General features: G+C 50.0%; 7 protein-coding genes across 7 annotated transcripts; 4 read left to right on the forward strand and 3 right to left on the reverse strand.

Moving 5' to 3' along the window:
* Window positions 1-44: 44 nt before the first annotated feature.
* On the reverse strand, window positions 45-4,468 carry aarA (L-aminoadipate-semialdehyde dehydrogenase; the record flags this gene model as incomplete). Its single annotated transcript, XM_057178149.1, has 3 exons — window positions 45-342; window positions 424-4,025; window positions 4,106-4,468. 3 exons carry the CDS (start codon window positions 4,466-4,468, stop codon window positions 45-47), a joined length of 4,263 nt encoding a protein of 1,420 aa, XP_057029893.1.
* Window positions 4,469-5,467: 999 nt separating this feature from the next.
* On the reverse strand, window positions 5,468-6,108 carry N7457_007107 (uncharacterized protein; the record flags this gene model as incomplete). Its single annotated transcript, XM_057178150.1, has 2 exons — window positions 5,468-6,033; window positions 6,084-6,108. The coding sequence occupies 2 exons, from the start codon at window positions 6,106-6,108 to the stop codon at window positions 5,468-5,470; spliced, it is 591 nt and encodes a 196-aa protein (XP_057029894.1).
* Window positions 6,109-7,002: 894 nt separating this feature from the next.
* N7457_007108 (flavin-containing monooxygenase) lies at window positions 7,003-9,127 on the forward strand (the record flags this gene model as incomplete). The annotated part of the gene is made up of 7 exons (XM_057178151.1): window positions 7,003-7,070; window positions 7,129-7,245; window positions 7,310-7,746; window positions 7,811-7,897; window positions 7,959-8,459; window positions 8,516-8,722; window positions 8,787-9,127. The coding sequence occupies 7 exons, from the start codon at window positions 7,003-7,005 to the stop codon at window positions 9,125-9,127; spliced, it is 1,758 nt and encodes a 585-aa protein (XP_057029895.1).
* Window positions 9,128-9,764: 637 nt separating this feature from the next.
* N7457_007109 (aldo/keto reductase) lies at window positions 9,765-11,015 on the forward strand (the record flags this gene model as incomplete). Its single annotated transcript, XM_057178152.1, has 4 exons — window positions 9,765-9,793; window positions 9,856-10,006; window positions 10,073-10,429; window positions 10,509-11,015. 4 exons carry the CDS (start codon window positions 9,765-9,767, stop codon window positions 11,013-11,015), a joined length of 1,044 nt encoding a protein of 347 aa, XP_057029896.1.
* A 1,565-nt stretch (window positions 11,016-12,580) lies between these two features.
* N7457_007110 (uncharacterized protein) lies at window positions 12,581-13,586 on the forward strand (the record flags this gene model as incomplete). Its single annotated transcript, XM_057178153.1, has 2 exons — window positions 12,581-12,734; window positions 12,829-13,586. 2 exons carry the CDS (start codon window positions 12,581-12,583, stop codon window positions 13,584-13,586), a joined length of 912 nt encoding a protein of 303 aa, XP_057029897.1.
* A 563-nt stretch (window positions 13,587-14,149) lies between these two features.
* N7457_007111 (uncharacterized protein) lies at window positions 14,150-15,919 on the reverse strand (the record flags this gene model as incomplete). The annotated part of the gene is made up of 1 exon (XM_057178154.1): window positions 14,150-15,919. One exon carries the CDS (start codon window positions 15,917-15,919, stop codon window positions 14,150-14,152), a length of 1,770 nt encoding a protein of 589 aa, XP_057029898.1.
* Window positions 15,920-17,307: 1,388 nt separating this feature from the next.
* N7457_007112 (uncharacterized protein) lies at window positions 17,308-18,799 on the forward strand (the record flags this gene model as incomplete). The annotated part of the gene is made up of 3 exons (XM_057178155.1): window positions 17,308-17,656; window positions 17,729-18,347; window positions 18,412-18,799. 3 exons carry the CDS (start codon window positions 17,308-17,310, stop codon window positions 18,797-18,799), a joined length of 1,356 nt encoding a protein of 451 aa, XP_057029899.1.
* Window positions 18,800-19,517: the final 718 nt, after the last annotated feature.

A 19,517-nucleotide genomic window follows, 5' to 3' on the forward strand; every position in this document is an offset into this window, starting at 1 on the left:
TTAAAATCAGATTATGTACAAAATTTTTTTTTTCCCTCAAAAATTTAAGAGGTACCACCACGGCCGCCGACGCTCAACAGAGTCTTCTTCTGTTCCTCACTGATTTGGGCAACAGGAAGGGGACGAGCTCCAGCGACGGTAGGTGCAGGAAGGAAGCCCGTTTGCACCAAGTATGAGGCATAAAGGCCAACTAATTCCTCGGTCACGCCAGCACCTGCTGATGCATCAACGCCCGACCAAGCGGCGTCGGCCCGCAGAGCCACTGTTGCATTGACATCATCCAACTCCGGAGCTTTGGTGTTCGAGGGAAGATCGGAAGTGACGAAGTGGTAAAGCGGCATGCTACACAATAATTAATATCAATTAATATAGTTTTAAATGATGGACTGGACGGGGCACCATCAAATGGGAAAGGGGACTTACAGAGCATGCTGAGATTCCTTGTCGTTATGCTCGCCATCATTGACGTACTGCTCCAGGGCATTGGACCAAGGAACGTAATCAACTTGAGGCACTTTGTATCCATAGAGCTCTAGTGCACCAAGGAACTCATTGAAGCGCAAGCGAGGGTGTCCAGTGACATGGGCGACACCAACGGCGGATGTCGGTGGATAGAAGGCAGAGGCAATGACAATACGAGCCACATGGTCGACGGGTACCATGTTGACGGTATTGTGAATATTAGGCCGAGCACCAAGTTGTATGCAACCCTTGAGCATACGGATAAGGAAATCGTCCGTATTGGTAGTTCCAGTGACGGAATCACCGAGGACGTATCCGGAACGGACAATAGTTCCCCTCAGACCTCTGCGGCCGGCCTCCTTGACAAGGTATTCACCAGCCCACTTACTTTGACCGTAACCAGTTCCAAGGCCAGCCCTGCTCCCCTCCATATCATCGTCTTCGCTGATGCCATTGCCACCAGCGGCGATGATACGCTCGGATTCTTGGACGAAGTGATCCTTATCGAGCGCACTAGTGGAACTGACGAATGAGAACTGTTTGGCTTTACCGCTGCCGCACAGCTTCAAGGCATCGATAGTACCCATAACATTGGCCGGTCTGAGAGTTGAATAGGGGTAGACCCAGTGGACAAGAGCTCCATTGTGGATCACAGCATCCACACGGTTAGTCAAGTCGTCCCACAATGGTTGAGAGAGACCAAATTGCGGTTTTCCAAGATCACCGCAGATTGCTTGCAACTTAGAGGTCCATGTTTCATCCCAGAAACCATAAGCGCGGCAAGTGGAGCGAAGGCGTTCTAGCGCTTGTTCCTCGGACTTTGCCCGGACAAGAGCGACTACCTTAGTGGAGGGAGCCTTACGGGTAAGCAGATCACGGAGAATATGCGCGCCAAGGAAGCCAGTGGCACCAGTGAGGAACACTGTAGGTTCGCTGGTGAGCATAGCTTCAGTACGCTGAGGGAAAGTCTTCGGTAGTTCATTCACAAGCTGAGCGGCATCCTTCGAGTATTCGTCATCCGGTTCATTGGAAGCTTGCACAGCGCCGGCGAGAGTCTTCTCATCGCTAGTTGCGAATGATTCCAAAGCTAGCAAGCGATCGATCTCGCCAGCAAAGCCCTTCAGTGATGGGCTGCGGAAGATAGCATTCATACTAATGTCAATGCCACGCCATTTGCGACGGAGCTCAAAGAACATTTGCTGAGCTAGAATACTGTGACCACCGAGGTCGAAGAAGGAGTCATCCGGTCCGATCATGCGAGGTGTCACATTAGGGATGAGCTTAGCCCATACTTGGGCAAGAGTCTGCTCAGTCTCAGACAGCGCCTGCAATGCGGAAGAGCGGCGGCGGGGTGCGGCGGCGCTGAGCTCCGCGGTATCCGGGAAGGGAAGTGCGGGCTTGTCGATCTTGCCGTTCGGGTTTAGAGGCATGCGCTTGAGGGGAATGATGACGGTGGGCACTGCGTATGTAGGGAGCTTGCTACGAAGATGCTCACGAGCATCTTCGCGGAGAGGACGGAATCGTCGCAGCAAACCCACCATACCATCAGCAGAGTCATCATCCTTCAAGCCCTTGCTCTCCAGCCAGGAAGCCCACTTGTTCATATCGGGCACGAAGTAGCTGACCAAGGTGGGTTCTTCGTCTTTGTCTCTTCGCACCAGGGTCACGTTCTCGCGGACGAGAGGGTGACGAGAAAGGTGAGTGTCAATTTCTCCAAGCTCGATACGGAAACCGCGAATCTTAACTTGGTCATCAGCACGACCGGAGCATTCAACATCTCCGGTTGGTGTGTATCGGCCTAGATCACCGCTGCGATACAGACGATCCCGAGGACCAACGTAGAATTGGCGCCAGGGCTCGTCCTTGGATTCGGCTTGATCCTTCTCTGCCCAAACTTCGGGCTTGACGAACCAGTTGGTAAGGAACTTCTTCGCGCTCAATTCAGGGGAACCAAGGTAGCCCTCTGCAAGGCCGGCGGCACGAACGTAAATCTCACCGACCTCTCCAATGGCACAAATGCGAGTAGGGTCATAGCGGTTAACAACAAGCATTTGCACATCCAACATTCCACGGCCAGCGGGGATAACATCCTTCATGGTATCCAAGTATCCCTCGTGACTAGCGTAGCTGGGGATTTCAAAATAGCTGACAGCGCGCTGGGTTTCGGTTGTTCCGTACATGTTGACAATGTTCACGTTAGGTGCAAGTCTCTGGAGCGAACGGCAGTCACGCTTGATCAAAATATCGCCGACAAAGAATGCGTGGTGAAGAGTAGGGAACTGAGCAGAGGCACCGCCAACAAGAATCTGGCCCATAGCAGGTGTAAGGTGGGTGATAGTGGCACCGTACTTCTGCATCCATTCGGCAAGCTTCTCGTTCTGGATGTCCTCCCGAGCGGGCACCAAGAGTTGAGCACCCAAAAATAACGGAGTGAAAATGTCTCTCTGGATAGGATCGTGAGCGATACCACTAAGCATAGTGAACTTCTCGTCCGGTGTGAGCTTGAAGGTCTCGGACATCCAAGGGAAATAATAGGCCAGTGAGAAGTGTCGGCCACGAACGCCCTTCGGTCGTCCTTCCGAGCCGGAGGTGAAAGACAGTGTCGGGGTAGAATCAGGGCCAACGATGACGCCGGTAGGCTTGGACTTCAGTACAACTTCGTTGGCGAGCACATCCTGACCATTGATCGAACCACCAAGGAGGGTTCCATCATCTAGCAAGGCGAGCGCAGGAATTTCGGTACGGAGCTCCAAGTTCTCGTTGATGAAAGTCCGCACAATGTCTGAGAGCTCACCAGCATCCTTTGTAGCTTTGGCAATGTTCACCAATGCACGGGGACGGGCAACATCGAGGTAGATGTTCTGGCGTTCCGGGGGATAGGCAGGGTCGATGACGGAGAATGTGGCACCGGCCTTCAAGATTCCCATAACAGCAACCACAAGGTCCACACCACGGTAGGCATATACCATCACAACCTCACCTTGTTGAATACCAGACTGCACCAGATGGTGGCCGAGAATGTTGGAAGCCTCATTGATCTGGCGGTAGGTAAATTCGCGGTGAGGAGAGCTGCTCGACCGAGTTTCAACCACACACAGCTTGTCTGGGTGGTTTTCGGCATTGGCAGAGAAAATATCGTGGATAGCACCACGGAACTTGGACCAGTTCAGGTTGGATGTTGGATCAGGCAACAATGCGCGCTGATCCTCAGTCATCAGGTCGATGCGCCCAATAGCCTCCTCTGGGTTGGCGGCAGCATTGATAGCAACACCAGCCAATTGCTTCAGAATGAAAGCAATACGGGCACTCGAGAATAATCGCTGGTTATAGTATGCACCCAGTTCGACTTCCGTCGCCGAACCATCGGAATTTTTGGCGGGTGCCACATTGACTACCAAATCAGTGGTATCAAATGTGTTTGCAGGATAATCCTGCGAGGCTGCAGGGGCATCATATGCCGCGAATCGGAACAGGACTGGAGTGCGTTCGGACTTGGATTTCTCCTGAATGTACGAGCGAAGACTGCCCAAAGGCACGATTTGAGAAGCGCCTTCCTTAAACGCCTATCAATGCAGATAGATTAGCACTAGATCCTAGAGCATGGAGCAAAGTATGAATGATCTTAAGATATGGGCATGCGAACCTTGTCTACTTTTTCATAGAGCTGGGCGAAGGTCTCCGCGGTATTGATGGGAACCCGGATGACGAATGGGCGGCCATCCTCATCGGAGCTTGTCCCCACAGCAATGTCCTCATCACCAGTCAATCGGGCTACCAGAATCACAAAGGCAGTCAAGAAAACGGTAAAGGCCGAGCCTGGAAGCTTTTGTAATTGCGATTGAGTATTCTTGGGAAGTTGGAGAGATTCAAACGCTTCGATGGCTCTCTTATGCTCTTGCTTCTGTGTATCAGGGTAATCGCGGGTCAATGGAGAGACAGTCAGGTTGTTCAACCTTTGTGCCCATATCTCCAGGCGATCCTGCAAAGAGGCCGTTCCTATCGCCATGATTGCAGTATGTGAAAAGAGTTGAAGAAAGGAAAAAAAAGATAAGATGACTCACTTGAAGTCAATGCCCCCAGACCGAGGGGTGGGACACATCCGATTTCGCCGCCATTTCGGGACCCCGAGGCGCTGATTGGTTGGAGTCCTACCCCACAGGTTGCTCACCGCCTGCTTTATGGTGGGGGGGGCTCGGAGAGCCCAGAGCGTCTGCGGTGGCAGAATTGGTGAGCTCACCGTTGTACACATGCCGGTGACGCCACGATACATCACCTAATCAGGGTCTCCCCATAGAACAAGGTAGGGTTTGCAAACCATATAAAAATAGGAATAGATTTAGTATGATGGGAGATGGGCTTGTTTGGATGCAGGGGGCAAGCCACATGACGATAGGACTGAAGGCATGTGTAACGTGTTGGTGGCCAGTAGTATCCTGAATGCGAAGACATGCCTTGTGCAACTATGCCACGGGGCGACTTATGACGATGGAGGTAACCATATTGATAATTGGAAGTCCGCAAATCAACTCATTGTGTAGATCTGAGAGGTGTCGATCTCGCCTTTTTCTCTGGGAAGACTGGAATCTTGGGCACACTTGCAATTGGCTCAATCTATAATAATTCCTAGATATATTCACCGTGTTAGAGAGGGTTTTCCATACTCCGTACATGTGCTTGGCAGACTGATGACTGTACATAGTACTGTAGTACATGATAAGGTGGGATCAAATCCCTTGCATCCAAGTCTAGACGACAAGCTTCTCAGTGCATTGTATATACAGCACCTAACTAATAATCTCCGGAAGTTAGTCAAGACAAACCGGGAAATGTTCATCTAATTCCGGTGCAACAATGATGCTTGGCCCTTGGTTCTAGACTGCAAGAAATGTACAATGCACACAATACAGGTCAAAATCAAACCAGGGATGATGTATTTCGACCGAGGAAGATTGGTTCAAGGAGGGCATTCTGGATAGCAAAAAATGAAAAGACATGCAGTCTGAGGTCATGCATAGTAGACGCCTCTATCCATCTCGAGTGGCGCGGGAACCTGTGCTGGCCATCTTTTTCGGATTTGATAGTCCAGCAGCGCAACGTCATCCTGATTAGTGAAGACTCCGTGGCGATTGAACAGATTGACCTGATCAGCGACCCAGGCTCGGCCATTACACAGGCTATCGTCGAACTCATACTTGTGACGGCCGTGTCGAATGATCAGCTGGTGGAGATCCCCTACTGTAAGCCCACTGCTCACACCCAATGTGAAGACTATCTGTGTATCATCTGGGCTCAAGGTCATCTTCTCCTCAAAGAGGATTTCAGCTTTGCACCCTGACTCAAGGATCGTGGTTTGTTCCCCAAACCCTGGCGAGCATTCCAGCATTATCGCCGTCTTGTTCTCCTCAGATGTGGATATGTAGAAGTTCCAGTGGTTTGGAGCTTCTGGACCGCTCTCAACATTTGATGTCAAGCATATGACTCGAATGCACTCGATTGGCTGGCATAATATGCGGTGGGACTGTCCCCATGGAATGAAGATGATTGGGTCCCATTCGGGGCTGAGGTAGTGGTCTGGCTGGGTCAGACACGTTTTCAGCATCCAGGATGACAGATCGACATACTTGTGAGAAAATCTGTAATCAGCATGACGGTAAATCAACTAGATGGCTCCCGATAGCTAAGATGATCAACTGAACTGTAAGTGATCAAAGTTCGATAGTGGATGGTCAAGCCTGTAGTCGTGACAGAGATGGCAGCGATGAAGACCAAAAGGGAAAACGCGGGACATGTCATTGTGCATCTGTATTGCTCTGCTAGTTTGCTTGCTATCTCATTTTGCTTTTTGCTGTCCTTTGTCCTGCTTCTTCAATGGCATAATCCGGAAGAGATCTTCAGTCTCGAAGGACAAAAATACAATTGACCTATCGAATGGGTCTGCAGATATTGACAGTGACCTCCATTCCTTCTAAGGCGCAGTAAGCCAATTACGTTCAGCGCCACTGAAGGTCATATGAGGTCTGATGATGAAGGCCTGTAGCCAGACTATTGCTGATCTATCGTCATGATCGACAGGGAAAACGCAATCTTGCATCTCTTCCTGCAGAAGGGCATCAGACTTCTAAGCTTGGCATCCCTCGGCTCAGATTACCATCTACTTAAGACTCCGCCAGAAGGGTCCGTTGGGCTTTTACTACTCACCAACGAGCTTCTTCTCTATACAGTATTCTATTCAGACTTTCTTCGCTTATCTACTTTACCTTCCTGGGTCTTATTGTTTCTCTCTCCGAGACGTTGTGATACCGACTTGAACGTGAAAGAACACAGGCAATAACAACAACAAAGGCAACACAAAAGTTGATTGTGAATCAGTACCATCACTGATTCAAAACTTGTTGCTCGCTTCTTCAGAGAGCAAGTGGACTACGCAGGCGACCGACAGCACAAGTACGCTGCTTTCCTATAAAGAACAGCCACCACTCCTCCGAACCGTGTCCTGGAATCTTTCCTCTGCAGCTATCCTCTTTCCACCAAGCATCTGCAATGGCGACTGATCTCATCCCGAGTGCTTTCGTAGCACGTCCGCTGAAGGCTGTGGTCATCGGTGCTGGGTACGTGTATACTGGACTCGAGCCCGGAGACGATGGTTATGTCTAACGGCTTTGGTAGTGTTTCGGGAATTCAATTTGCACACGATGCGACTGAATCCCTGCCTAATGTTGACCTTGAAATCTATGACCGAAACCCTTCCCTTGGGGGTACGTGGTATGAAAATCGGTATCCCGGGTATGTTTTCCCCCATGCCAGCTTTGTTTACAGATGGATAGACACGTCTCTAACTAAGAAATAGATGCACATGCGACGTGCCTTCCCACACCTATCAGTTTAGTTGGGCGCCCAATCCATCCTGGTCGTCGTTTTACCCACCAGCTCCAGAGATTCACCAATACCTGGAGGATGTGGCTGACAGGCACGATCTTCGTCGGTTCATGACCTTCAATACCGAATGTAAATCGGCTGAGTGGGATGAGAAGTCCTCAAAGTGGACAGTGGTTCTCCGTGATGTGGTTTCTCACGAGGAAAAGACTGTTATTGCTGATGTCTTCATTTATGCTGTCGGACGGCTGAACAACTACAAGATCCCCAAGATCCCGGGCCAGGATTCCTTCCAAGGACAACAATTGCACACTGCAAATTGGCCCACGGACATCAATGTAGTGGACAAGCGGGTGATTGTGATTGGAAATGGTGCGAGTGCCGTTCAGTGCGTGGCAGCTTTGCAGCCAGGTAAGCAACGGAGTTGAAGCGCTTCTCTGAAGCCACACCATGCTGACTGCGCCGGATTCTCAAGTCACTTCTCAGATCATCAACATTGCCCGAGGCCCGACGTGGATTCTCCCGCATGTGTTTTCCGAGGACGGTGCTATTCAGCGTCAATGTGAGTCTCTACACAAAAAGATATAAATAATCATGGAAGAAAAGTCCTAATCCATACACAGACTCCAAGGAACAGAAACAAGCTCTCGAGTCATCTCCTTCGCAGTATTATGACTTTTGTTTCGCATTGGAGAAGAAGCTGGCCGCAGGCTTTTCGGGACTTTGGAAAGGAACTGAATCTCAAGCCAAATTTACGTCATCGGCACAGTCGTTTATGAAATCTAAGATCAGAGACCCCGCTCTCCTGAAGGCCCTCTTACCACAATTTGAGGCTGGCTGTCGCCGTTTCACTCCAGGTGGCCACTATCTGGATGCCCTGCAGAAGCCCAATGCCATGTATGTGCAAGACTCAATCGACAGACTGACAGAGGACAGCCTCATCACTGCATCAGGCGCGGAATACAAGTGTGACATTTTGGTGTATGCCACCGGATTCGAGCCATACCAGCCACGGTTCCCCGTCATTGGTCGCGATGGGCGATCTTTGACTGCTGAATGGGATCGCCAGGGACCTTGCGAGAGCTACATGGCTGCGATGGTTGCTGGATTCCCCAACCTTTTCGGTAAGAATAGCGATGTCTTATGGAGTCAGCTCTTCTAATAAAGATGATTGCAACAGTTTTCAACCCACCAATCTGCCCCGTGAACGGATCTGCCATCCCTGGCATCGAGAGAGCGAGTAATTACATGACTCGAGTCCTATCTCGGCTCCAGAAAGACAAGCTGCGATCAGTGGCTGTGACAGGGCAGGCGCAGACTGCATTTAACCAATGGGTGCAATCGAGAATGTCTGAAATGGTCTGGTCTGGTCCCTGCAACTCATGGTGTAAGTGGCTTATATCTCTTGTCTGTCTGCCACCTGATCGACTAACAAAGTCTTGGGCACATAGACAAGAACGGAAATGGAAAGGTCGTCGTTCCTTGGCCTGGCACTGTTCTCCATTACTACGCAGCAACCGAAATTGTTCGCTGGGAAGACTTCGACCTAGTCCATGAAACCCTCAATGAAAAATTCGGAAGCTTTGGCAACGGTGTGACTGCGGAGGGATTCGCGCCTAATCGAATCCCTTGGCTCCACCATCCCACCAATGACCCAGAGCCAGAAAAAAGACCAGCCTCATATATGCAAGTATCTGCAACACCAAACAATGCGGCATTCCGCGCGATGTACCAGGTCTTACAGATACTGAAGACATGGGTACCCCTTGGCGAGCAGACTTGCACGGTTTGAGGAAAGTCAAGCCTTAATGTGCAAGGTAGGTAGCTATATGTATGCATCGAGAACTTCACTATGGGAAATCAAATCACTTCACGTTTGCTTTGCTCTACGATAGGCCATATAAAAGCCCGTAACACAGTTCAACGACCAATATCACCCGAGATCGTGCGACCATTCGCGCAGGTCGATATATACTACTTCAGAATAGAATATCTGAATGCGTATATCGCGGTCACCTTCACCTCGAAGTTTTAGTCTCCGACTTTCTAGACCGGACGATCAGACTAAGTGCAGTGGATCAACGGACGGAACGCTTCCCGGTAACTCGCCGGCTATACATCTCACGCTTGTGAATTTCGGCAGATTCTACAAAAGTAGATTATTAATTTCCCCTCACTTCCAGGCCTCTTTATTCTCGATAAATTCGACTGCAAATTCTAGCTTCTTGTCATATCTTCTTTTTTCTCTCTGAAAGCTATAACTGTTTCCACTTCAGTAGGGTTTCCCCGTGCTCCTTCTTCCCCCAGTCCCACGGCCCGACGTCATCTTCCATATGAAGATAGATCGATGGATACAACCTTGGAACGACTTCTTGTGACTAACAACTTAATTGTCATTAGAGTTTATTGCATCTTCTAAGTTACTCAAAATGGCTGAGAGTAACATGGAATATGTCCGGTAAGACCCTCATAGCAAACACTTCGCAAAGACAGCATGTTGATATCACAAAAAAACGACAGCCTTGGAAACTCGGGTCTAAAGATCTCCAAGATTATCCTGGGAACCATGGGATATGGTAGCAAGCAATGGCAAGATTGGGTTCTGGACGAGGAAGACTCATTGCCTCTGATCGAATATGCCTACAAGCAGGGCATCAACACCTGGGATACGGTGAGCCATACCACTGCCCTCTTTGTAAAGATGGTTCGCAATTTGCTAACTAATATCCCCGACTAGGCAGATGTCTACTCACACGGAAAATCAGAGGAAATCGTCGGAAAAGCTCTCAAAAAGTACAACATCCCTCGCAACCGGGTAGTGATTCTGACCAAGTGCTTCTACGGCGTTGACGACGAGGGCAATTTCCCACCCATTGCTGCATCCGCAAAGAACGATGGCCCCTTTGTCAACCGCACCGGCTTATCGCGTAAGCACATCTTCGATGCCGTCGATGCCAGCGTTGAACGTCTAGGCACCTATATCGACGTGCTGCAGATCCACCGACTGGATCGAGGAACGCCACGCGAGGAGATCATGAAGGCCCTGAACGATGTTATTGAGAGTGGAAAGGTCCGGTACATTGGTGCCAGCTCGGTACGTTTCTACTCTAATCCGCTCCGACTTTCAGCTTCCCAACTACCAAGCGAGAACTGCACTAACCCGGGAATTCTAGATGGCGGCCTGGGAGTTCCAAGCTCTGCAAAACATCGCCGAGCGCAATGGCTGGCACAAATTCATCTGCATTCAGAATTTCCACAACCTGATCTTCCGTGAAGAAGAGCGCGAGATGATCCCCTACTGCCAGGACTCAGGAGTCGGAATCATCCCATGGTCACCAATTGCCCGTGGCGCCCTGGCGCGTCCTTGGGGCTCGCGCGAGACAGTGCGCGAGAACAGCGACGGCGCCCTGAAGATGTTTGTTCGTAGCCGCGAGTCTGAGGCTGACAAAGCCATCATCGATCGGGTTGAGGAAGTCGCTAATAAGAAGGGTGTGAGCATGGCTCAGGTTGCTGTCGCCTGGTCTTTGACTCACCCCAGTGTGAACCCGATTGTTGGACTGCACAGTATTAAGCGCATTGATGAGGCTGTTGCTGCTACTAAGGTCCAGCTGTCGGCCGAGGAGATTAAGTATCTGGAGGAGCCGTATGTTCCCAAGGCTGTTACTGCTCTTGAGCGGTAAATGTTGAAGAGAGATATGGAATTTTATGTGCATATGGTACTGTCCAATAGCATTTCAATTGAACAGTGTCAAGACATGACATGTTTTACTGGCTATTAGGACGCAAAATAGGGACTGGGAGGAGGTTGTTGGATCTTTCGACTCGGGAGTGAATCACATTGCGATCATATGTTTTATGCGTTCTTTAGGGGGGAACGCGGGTCGTATTAGGTCGCTTTATGAACGAAAGTCAATTTTGTTTCAAATGAGCAGGCCATTTCGTGTAGATTAAATATCTCATCACCCGTTCTTGACGGGAGGAACTTGCTAATGGCATCTTATGAGCGTATGTTTTCCGGGATTCGTTCTGGGTTGGTGGTTCCGGTGACTTGAACTACAAGTACCATGATCAATAGATGAACAACAGGCATTCTCATGATCCTGAACTAGAGTCCCGGCTTTTATAGCGAGCTACCTGGTTGTCAAAAATAGAAAACACGTAGTACTCCGAATCACGATGTATAGAGCGAATGAGATATGTATATTTCACCAAAATTCATTTGAGATTGGAATAAGCAGAAATAATAAAGAAAAGAGGTCTACTATGAGACCATCGAATGTCATCCTCTACTAGTAGATACTCCTCTTCTCTGCTGTATCCTTGCTTTCTTTTAGAACTGTCCTTCCCCTCAAACTTTCCCTCTCGACTCTCGAGTATCATCGGGTGGCTCTCAAGGCGGCCCATGACGCAGCTCATAAGGTTGCGCATTAGGTATTTCTTAAGATTGCATTAGCTATCTCAAAATTTACCCTCATGCAGTTCAGACTTGGCGCTGTTGGAGGCAAATTGGGAAATGAGAGGAAAATGATCAAAACAAGCTACCCAAAAGCGGTATTAGGTCTTCTGAGCTCAGTTCACCTACTCCGTACAGCGGTATACAAATAGGTACTAGGTTGATTCTAGTGACCACATTGAGCGCTGGCACCGACCTTGACAGTGTTATTTTTCAATACTTCGCTTTGGAATCCACAACCATCTGCTGGGAATCTGCACTGTTCCGAAATGTGTTCCACGGTCTTGTGGCCAGCCCAGTCTAAATCAGCCACGAGGAGCTATCGACGAATCACCACCTGCAGACAACGAGGTCACAACTTTAGAGTCCACATGCAGTGTCTGAGTTCACGCTGATCTTCGTCGGCTTTACGGAGTACAGGCAAGGGTGATGTAGATCCCGACCATCTCTCACACTATTGCCTTGGCACAGACAGATCTGATCGGAAGTGCGGATAAGGCTCCAGACTAGCACCACCACGCAGGGTGATCTATTCTGGATATTTTCTAGCGCGCATTGCTAGAGAGTCAGACTAACTCTATATGCCGTAGGGAGTACGGGATACTCGTTCATCGCAAGGATAGACAGGCCCGCACGCCATGTTGAGATGGCCCCCCTGAAGTCCGGCCCAGAAACGACAAGCGAGAACCTATATATCTATCTTCATAGTGACTTCATACTACTTGCCTTATAAAAGCCAATTTCCCAGTCAATCTTTGGTTCCATCCCCGCTTCTGTTCGTTATCGGTCATCATGCGCTCCTTCACCCTAATCCAGGGCCTGGCCCTCGCTACATCAGCCTACGCAGTCGACCCTGCTGCAATCTATAGCGGAGGCTACAACTCATCTAGCCAAGTCCTCCTTCGCATCGGCAACGGCGGTGCCGGCCAGAGCGGACTGATTGAGGGTAAGTTTAGCAAAAGCCACCCGCGTCTCGCCCATACCCAAAGCTACCCAAGTACCTCAGACCAACGAACCCAAAGACTAAAACAAAACCACAGCGCTCGCCGACGCCTTCATCCAATCCAGCGTGCGCAACGGCTCAGACCCATTCCAAGTAGCCTGGTACAAGAGCGACACCACCGAATCAATCAACTACCTCAAATCCGACACCATCGACGTCGGCATCACCTACACGCCCGCAGCCGAGCAAATCGCCATAAAGCAAAACATCGCCAAATCCCCCGCCTGGTACGCCTGGCGCGACCACTTCCTCCTCGTCGGCCCTGCCTCCAACCCCGCCAAGCTGTCCAAATCCTATGACATCAAGACGATGTTCTCGACTATCTATTCCGCCGCCGAAGCCGGCACCGAACCCCCCGTGCGCTTCCTCTCGCGGTACGACAAGTCTGCCACCAATATCAAGGATTCCCAGCTGTGGATCGAAATTGGGCAGGTCCCCTGGGCGACGAAGTACTCGACGTGGTACCACCAGTACATTGCGTATCCGATCCAGGCGCTGACGGCGGCGATCTTGCTGGAGGAGTATACAATCACGGATCGGGGGACTTTCCTTTCTATTGATCCGGAAATGCAGAATCGGACGACTATCTATAAGGCGGCGACGGATGCGCCGAGTGATCCTTTGCTTAACCCGGCTCATATGCTTGTTGGGAAGGGAGCGGAGAATGAGAAGATGGCGGATCGCTTTGCGCAGTGGGTTATTAGCGCGGAGGGGCAGAAGGTTATTGTTGGGTTTAAGAAGAATGGACAGCAGCTTTATACCGCTGCGCCGTCTAATAAGACTGCGCAGTTTTAGTGTTTGAGTGTGGTCTGGGGCTGATCGTGTTATGGCTGGGGATGTTAGGGCTCACTACTAGAGAGAGCTAGGGATCACTAGTATCTAGTGTAGCGCAAAAGATATGTGCCCATTGATACCCACTAAATTCAATGAAATGAGGAAGGATGAGGTGTTGACGGTAGGAGATGGGGTATTTTATTCATTTACAGCGTGACAGATAGATGGCTAACGATGTACATGTGTAGATGAGGTGCAAGCATGGACATATCAAGTCTGGACCGCCAGGGTATAGAGTTGTAAGAAATGGTGAGAAGAAGTAGGTATAAAAAAAGAAAGTAAAAAGGATGTGCAAATGCAAAGGGTGCAAGATGCTAGTTGGAATGCAACAGAGAGGAATGGGTGTGGAAGAAAAGGAAAGATCGGCGGAAATTCGTACCAGACGGATCGCCGTAGAAAGTATGAACGCCCAAACTTATGCTAGATGCAATGGAACAAAAAAGGGTCCTGTGAATATGCCTACACGTGGACTAGCCACGGACATGATGTAGGCGTGGACATGCCCCAGAAATAGGGAATCGGTGTCAATGAGTATCGTGTTTGCGGTGAAAGATGCCAAAGATAGAGCTGAGGCGATGGCGGAGTTTGCCTTTGTTGAGGTTTGAGTCGGCGGAGTCGGGAAGTAGAGATTCCCGCTTCTTCTTGCGCATGCTGTTGTGCTGTGTGAAGCGGGAAAAAGTTGGATTGTCTCGGTCTAACCCCAATTTTGACTTGAGGGTGTCATCTTCTGGCTTTGCATGGGATCTTGGGTTGGATTGACTAGCCCGAGGTGTGTCTTCCATTTCAGCAGAATTTTGGCGAATGATAGAAGGAGGGCGAGAGACAACAATATCGCGGCCGTTCTCGCCCAAGGTGGTGAACATGCTGTGTCGGTTCAAACGAGTGCTAAGTCCAGAAGCAGATCGTCGCTTCGCTCGATCCATGAATGCCGCACCAGTGGAGTTAGAACGCTTGGATAGGCTACCGGATTGCCTTCCATCTACAGGGGTTGGGGTGCTCGACCGGTACATGTTGGAGATGGACATGCAGCGCTTGCCCCCACTGGCTGGATCTTTCCCTGGACTAGCTTTATCGCTTTCCGGGAAACTGTCCGACCTATTCTTGGCTGTCGTAGCAGATGGAGACACGATCGACTTTGCACCTGTTGTAGACACTCGATCGGCATAATTGAATTTGTCTGACCATCCTTCACGGAAGGCAACCCAGATTCCTGTGACAATAATTAAAGTTCGCAGTCCATCATCTAAGGTGACTGAGCTTCCATTAAGAGGTGTTTCTCCATCGGATAGGTCGCTCACTACCGACATTCCCGAGCTTGGAGTTGTGGGCCCAGTGCTGGATCGAACAGCCGGGGAGTATTCACTGTTGACTTCCAACTGGTTTCGAGTCATGGAAGCAAGAACGGGATGCCGGCGAGTGGTGGGATCGATGACACTGAAGGTGAAGCGTTTGCCACCCTCACTCGACTGGGTCCCCGAAGGCGCAGTCATCCGGCGGTTTCTCCCACTCCGTAAAGCCCACCGCACAATCTGCACGCCGGTATCCGTCTCGGCGACAAACTCGTAGGACCCGCTAGGGAGAGGTGACGCGTCCCAAACAGGCCCAAAATTCAAACATATCTCTGCCTTTCCTTTGAGCCGCTCATCCTCTTGCACCTTTTGGCAGATTGTGGCGACGACCTCGCGATGATCTTCGTCCTCATCCTCTGAGCTGACTTGTTTCTCGGGAATGGTGCCTACTGTGCGGTCGTATTGTTCGCTAATGACAACGATCAGGTCATACGGACCTAGTCCGGTTCTGGTTCGATAAATGGCCGGGAACTTGCGAGATAGAATCGGTGGAAAAGATTTGGATGGAAGGACATCTACTACTGGTAGGGGCCGGGGAGTCTGCGACACCTGTTGTAGTTGTAGGAGGAGTTTGGGGCGAAGTCTCAACCGCTTGTGACGAGCATGACCGGCAGGATGGGCGAACTGGTAGGTGGTTTTGGGTCGGGGCTTCCGGCCTGTGCTTGAATGGGTGGCTCGGGTCCTGGCAACAACAGTTGATCCTTCACCTGAGTCGGAGGCCGACTCGATTGAACTCATTGCCATAGAGGACACAAGCCCTGGGCAATCAGTAGAACCATCCGGAAGCTTGGGACGATTGTAAAAAGAGTTCAACAACGGCAAGGTAGCGAGTGAGAAGGTTGGCGAGTAGATGGCAGAGGTGGGAGGTTGTGGTTCTGGTTGGCTGAAAGGTTCAGTTACATGGGCAGCTGCGACATCCGCTGTAAGGCCAAGATTCAATAGCATTCTTGAGCCTTAGCGGAGCCACATCAATGTTTGGGATCCAAGGTTTGGTGGAATTTCATCAAAACCTGAAATATGGTGTAGTCATGCCCGTGTTCCAACAGCTGCGGGGGAGGAAAGTTCAGTTCGGAAATTGTGTGGGGGGCTGCAGAAAGTAAAAGGAGAGGCGATGGGAAATTGAAAATATGACTTGCACAAAGAACTCAGGGTGCAAGGGGGGTGTTATGAGAAAACGAGTGGAAGGGATGTGTCCAAAAAGCCTGCATGGAAGGAACAATAAAGAACAACACCCTCCGTACGAATGGGGCGGTCAGCCTTATAGAGCTGCCTAGGTACGGAGTACGGAGGATCTAAAAAAAAGGGCAAAAAAAGGGCAAAAAAGGGCAAAAAAGGAAAAAAAAAGAAAAAAACTAGAAAAAAACTAGAAAAACTAGAACATTGAATAATCCAAACTGTCGAGTGGAACCGATCCAATACCAGATGACACTATACTCCGTACCTTCAACATACAGCTCAATCATGTTGGCTTATGCCCACCGGGATCGGCCAGTTACGGGCTCCGACACATCCGGCTTCCGTGGCGATCATTGATATCGTACTGGACGTCATGATGTTGTCTTACATATTGCCTTAGGGACCTTGGCAAGCCCCATCTTTTGAGAAATCAGCAAATGGCTTGGTCTGGCCAAGATCGCTCGACTTAGCGTTATTGGTGTTATGCGAGAAAATACACCGGACACCGTATCGTTGTCCCTAGCCTAGTGGGGGACTGTCACGCTCAACATCAGATTTTTCGTTCGGATAGTCTGTCCGAGGGATTTTGGATCTGCTTCCTCAGAGATTCGGACAAATTGATGTGCAAGTGGAGAACTTGATTGGCTGTGTATGCTCCCCATAATGGACGCCGTGGCAAATTTCTACAGTACGGAGTAGCGCAGAGTGGTATAGGGCTGAGTTGGTCCAAGTCTGCTCATCTTGGTCTCTAAAAGCACATTGATTCGTTTCACGAAATGTCCGGGATCCGAACCAATGGCTTTTGGTGAAACATCTGCATCCCTTCAAATTAATCCCAGTGCATATCGAGTAATGTAGAGATCTTCGAGCGTAGGATTGGCAAATCGGTGGATGACGATTGGACCTCGGGAATGGCCGAAGTCCGAGGTTAGCCCCCACGTGAGCAAGGGGGCCGGGGATAAATCCCCACTGACTAATAATGCACAGTTATGTATTCACAACTCACCACTTTGCCTCGGCACACCGCAGATTGCGTGAGGTGAACTTGTCCCGACCTCTGGACCCAACAACCCGACCCCATCAGGAAACCTAATTGGGAAGGCTTCCGAGGTCGTATTCGAAGAAACCGCCCTGGTTACTGGCTGACTCGTGCCGTGATGGCTTCAATTCAGCCCGCTTCAAGGCCACCACCCCTGTTCGCCAAATTACTACGATTGGACAACCCAATTCGAAGCTTGACACTAGCCTTCTGGTCATGGAAGGTCTTGTTGTATATTGTTGTTGCGTGTTCTCCAGGATCAGGCTACGACACTTCCACATCTTTAATCTCATATGCCGCTGATTCTACAGCGGTCGCCAGCCAGTCTGAGTCTCTCTCGGGACCTCTCAAATTTGCCAGATGGGACAGCATCTACTTCCTAGATATTGCGGAAAAGGGATACGTATTTGAGCAAGAGTGGGCCTTTAGCTGGGGCTACTCCAAACTTCTCTCTCTTTTTGTTTCCGGTATATCATCACCTCCCTAGATTCACCCTGCAACGAATATCTCATGTTGATAGACTCTAATATGGCGAACAGGTATTCGCCTCTCTGGCGGACATGCTGGGCAAGCTAGCACTGCAGTGGTGGGCGTAGTTCTCTCTCATGTAGCTCATTACCTGTCTGTGCTGGCGCTCTATCGTCTGTCGGCCAATATCTTTGGTCATGCGACGGCCACTCAACATCTCATTTGTTTTCTGTCTGCGGCACTTCACATCATTTCGCCAGCGGGTGCCTTTCTATCCGCGCCCTATGGAGAGTCGATAGTCTCTTTCTTCAACATCACTGGCTTTTACCTTTACTCATCGTCCCTCATTGCCGAGCGCAACGGGGCAACGCGTCTGAGGGATGTCAGGGTCCTCACATGTGCCGTGCTCTTTGCAGCTGCCACTATGGTCCGCAGTAACGGGATCCTCAGTGGGTTCCTGTTTGCATACGATGCGGTGGTTTTGGCTTGGAAGACCTTGACTCAAGGACCGACACTACACACCACCGTACGTCTTGCGGTGATCATTCTCGGTGGCTGCATTGTGGGATCTGGGATGATGATTCCCCAGGTCTTGGCCTATCGCGCGTACTGCATGTCCGAGAGCGACGCTCGGCCATGGTGTGAGTGGACCTTGCCTAGCATCTATAGCTGGGTTCAAACTCATTATTGGTACGTGTTGAGTATTGAAATGCATGTCTGCATACTTCTGATCTTATGCTTACAAATTCTACAGGGATGTTGGTTTCCTGCGATATTGGACCGTCTCCAATATACCTCTTTTCCTACTGGCGGCGCCGATGTTGGCAGTTCTGTGCAAATCTAGCTTGTGGGCATTCCAGAGTCCCTCTTCCTCATCGACCAGTCCCGGATCAATGCTCACTCGACTGGCGGTTCCCCAAGGTTTGCTGGCAGTGATGGCAGTCACAAGCTATCATGTCCAGATCATCAACCGCATCTCGTCAGCTTATCCTTTGTGGTATTGGTACCTGGTAACCAGCGCCGTGGATCTCAGTTCAAGCTCCCCCAAGCAAAGCCGAATCCTCGTAGCCGCTGTGTATAGCATGGTGGCCTATGCGTTGATCCAAGGTGTTCTTTTTGGTTCTTTCCTGCCTCCAGCATGAAAGAGAACGGCTAAACATTGCCCCCACTCGGTCCAACATTACTCCGAGACTCCTTGCCGTGTACAATATAGATTTGATATCCGGAGTATGATTTGAGGTTGTAAACCAGGGGCCAGACTGTTGTGAAAGGTTAAAATGACAGCCATTCCTGATTTGTTCTAACGTTGCCTAGGTGGTTGGGCGAGTTGTGTGCGTAAGGCTGTCTGCCTAAACTGGGGCAAATGGCGCAGTCGCCCACCAAGTGAGTCATTATAAATATCAAGAACGAGAAACAAAAGAGATGTGAAATTTAGATCCTGCACAAGAGCGTCAAGAGCACCTCCTACATACATACTCTACCTTAGTCTACATCTTTACAGCTTGCTGCAGGGCCCAAGCTTCCATCAAAGATTACCGTAAAATTATGTCATCACAACCTCGACTCTCTCTCCGTTGACCTCTTCTGGACCTTCAACATATCAGGCAGTTTAATGCGAAAGAGTGAGTCTGTATAATCGAATCGCTCGATTACCAAGGATTTGAGTCTTTCCATACCCTCTCTTACGGCGAACCAAATCAAAAAGAACCCCATGCAAAGACAGTCGTGTGAAACAAAATCTCCGGTTTCAAATTCCGCGCCTGTTGGAGTGGGAGCTTCAAAGTTTCATTAAAAAGTACACTCTCTTTCGAATCTCCTTCGGTGGTATCTTCTGTGCGGGAAATAGGGTACTATCGTGGA

This window comes from Penicillium paradoxum (assembly GCF_028828445.1).
Source record: "Penicillium paradoxum strain IBT 22861 chromosome Unknown utg000006l_segment0_segment0, whole genome shotgun sequence".
Lineage (NCBI taxonomy): Eukaryota > Fungi > Ascomycota > Eurotiomycetes > Eurotiales > Aspergillaceae > Penicillium > Penicillium paradoxum.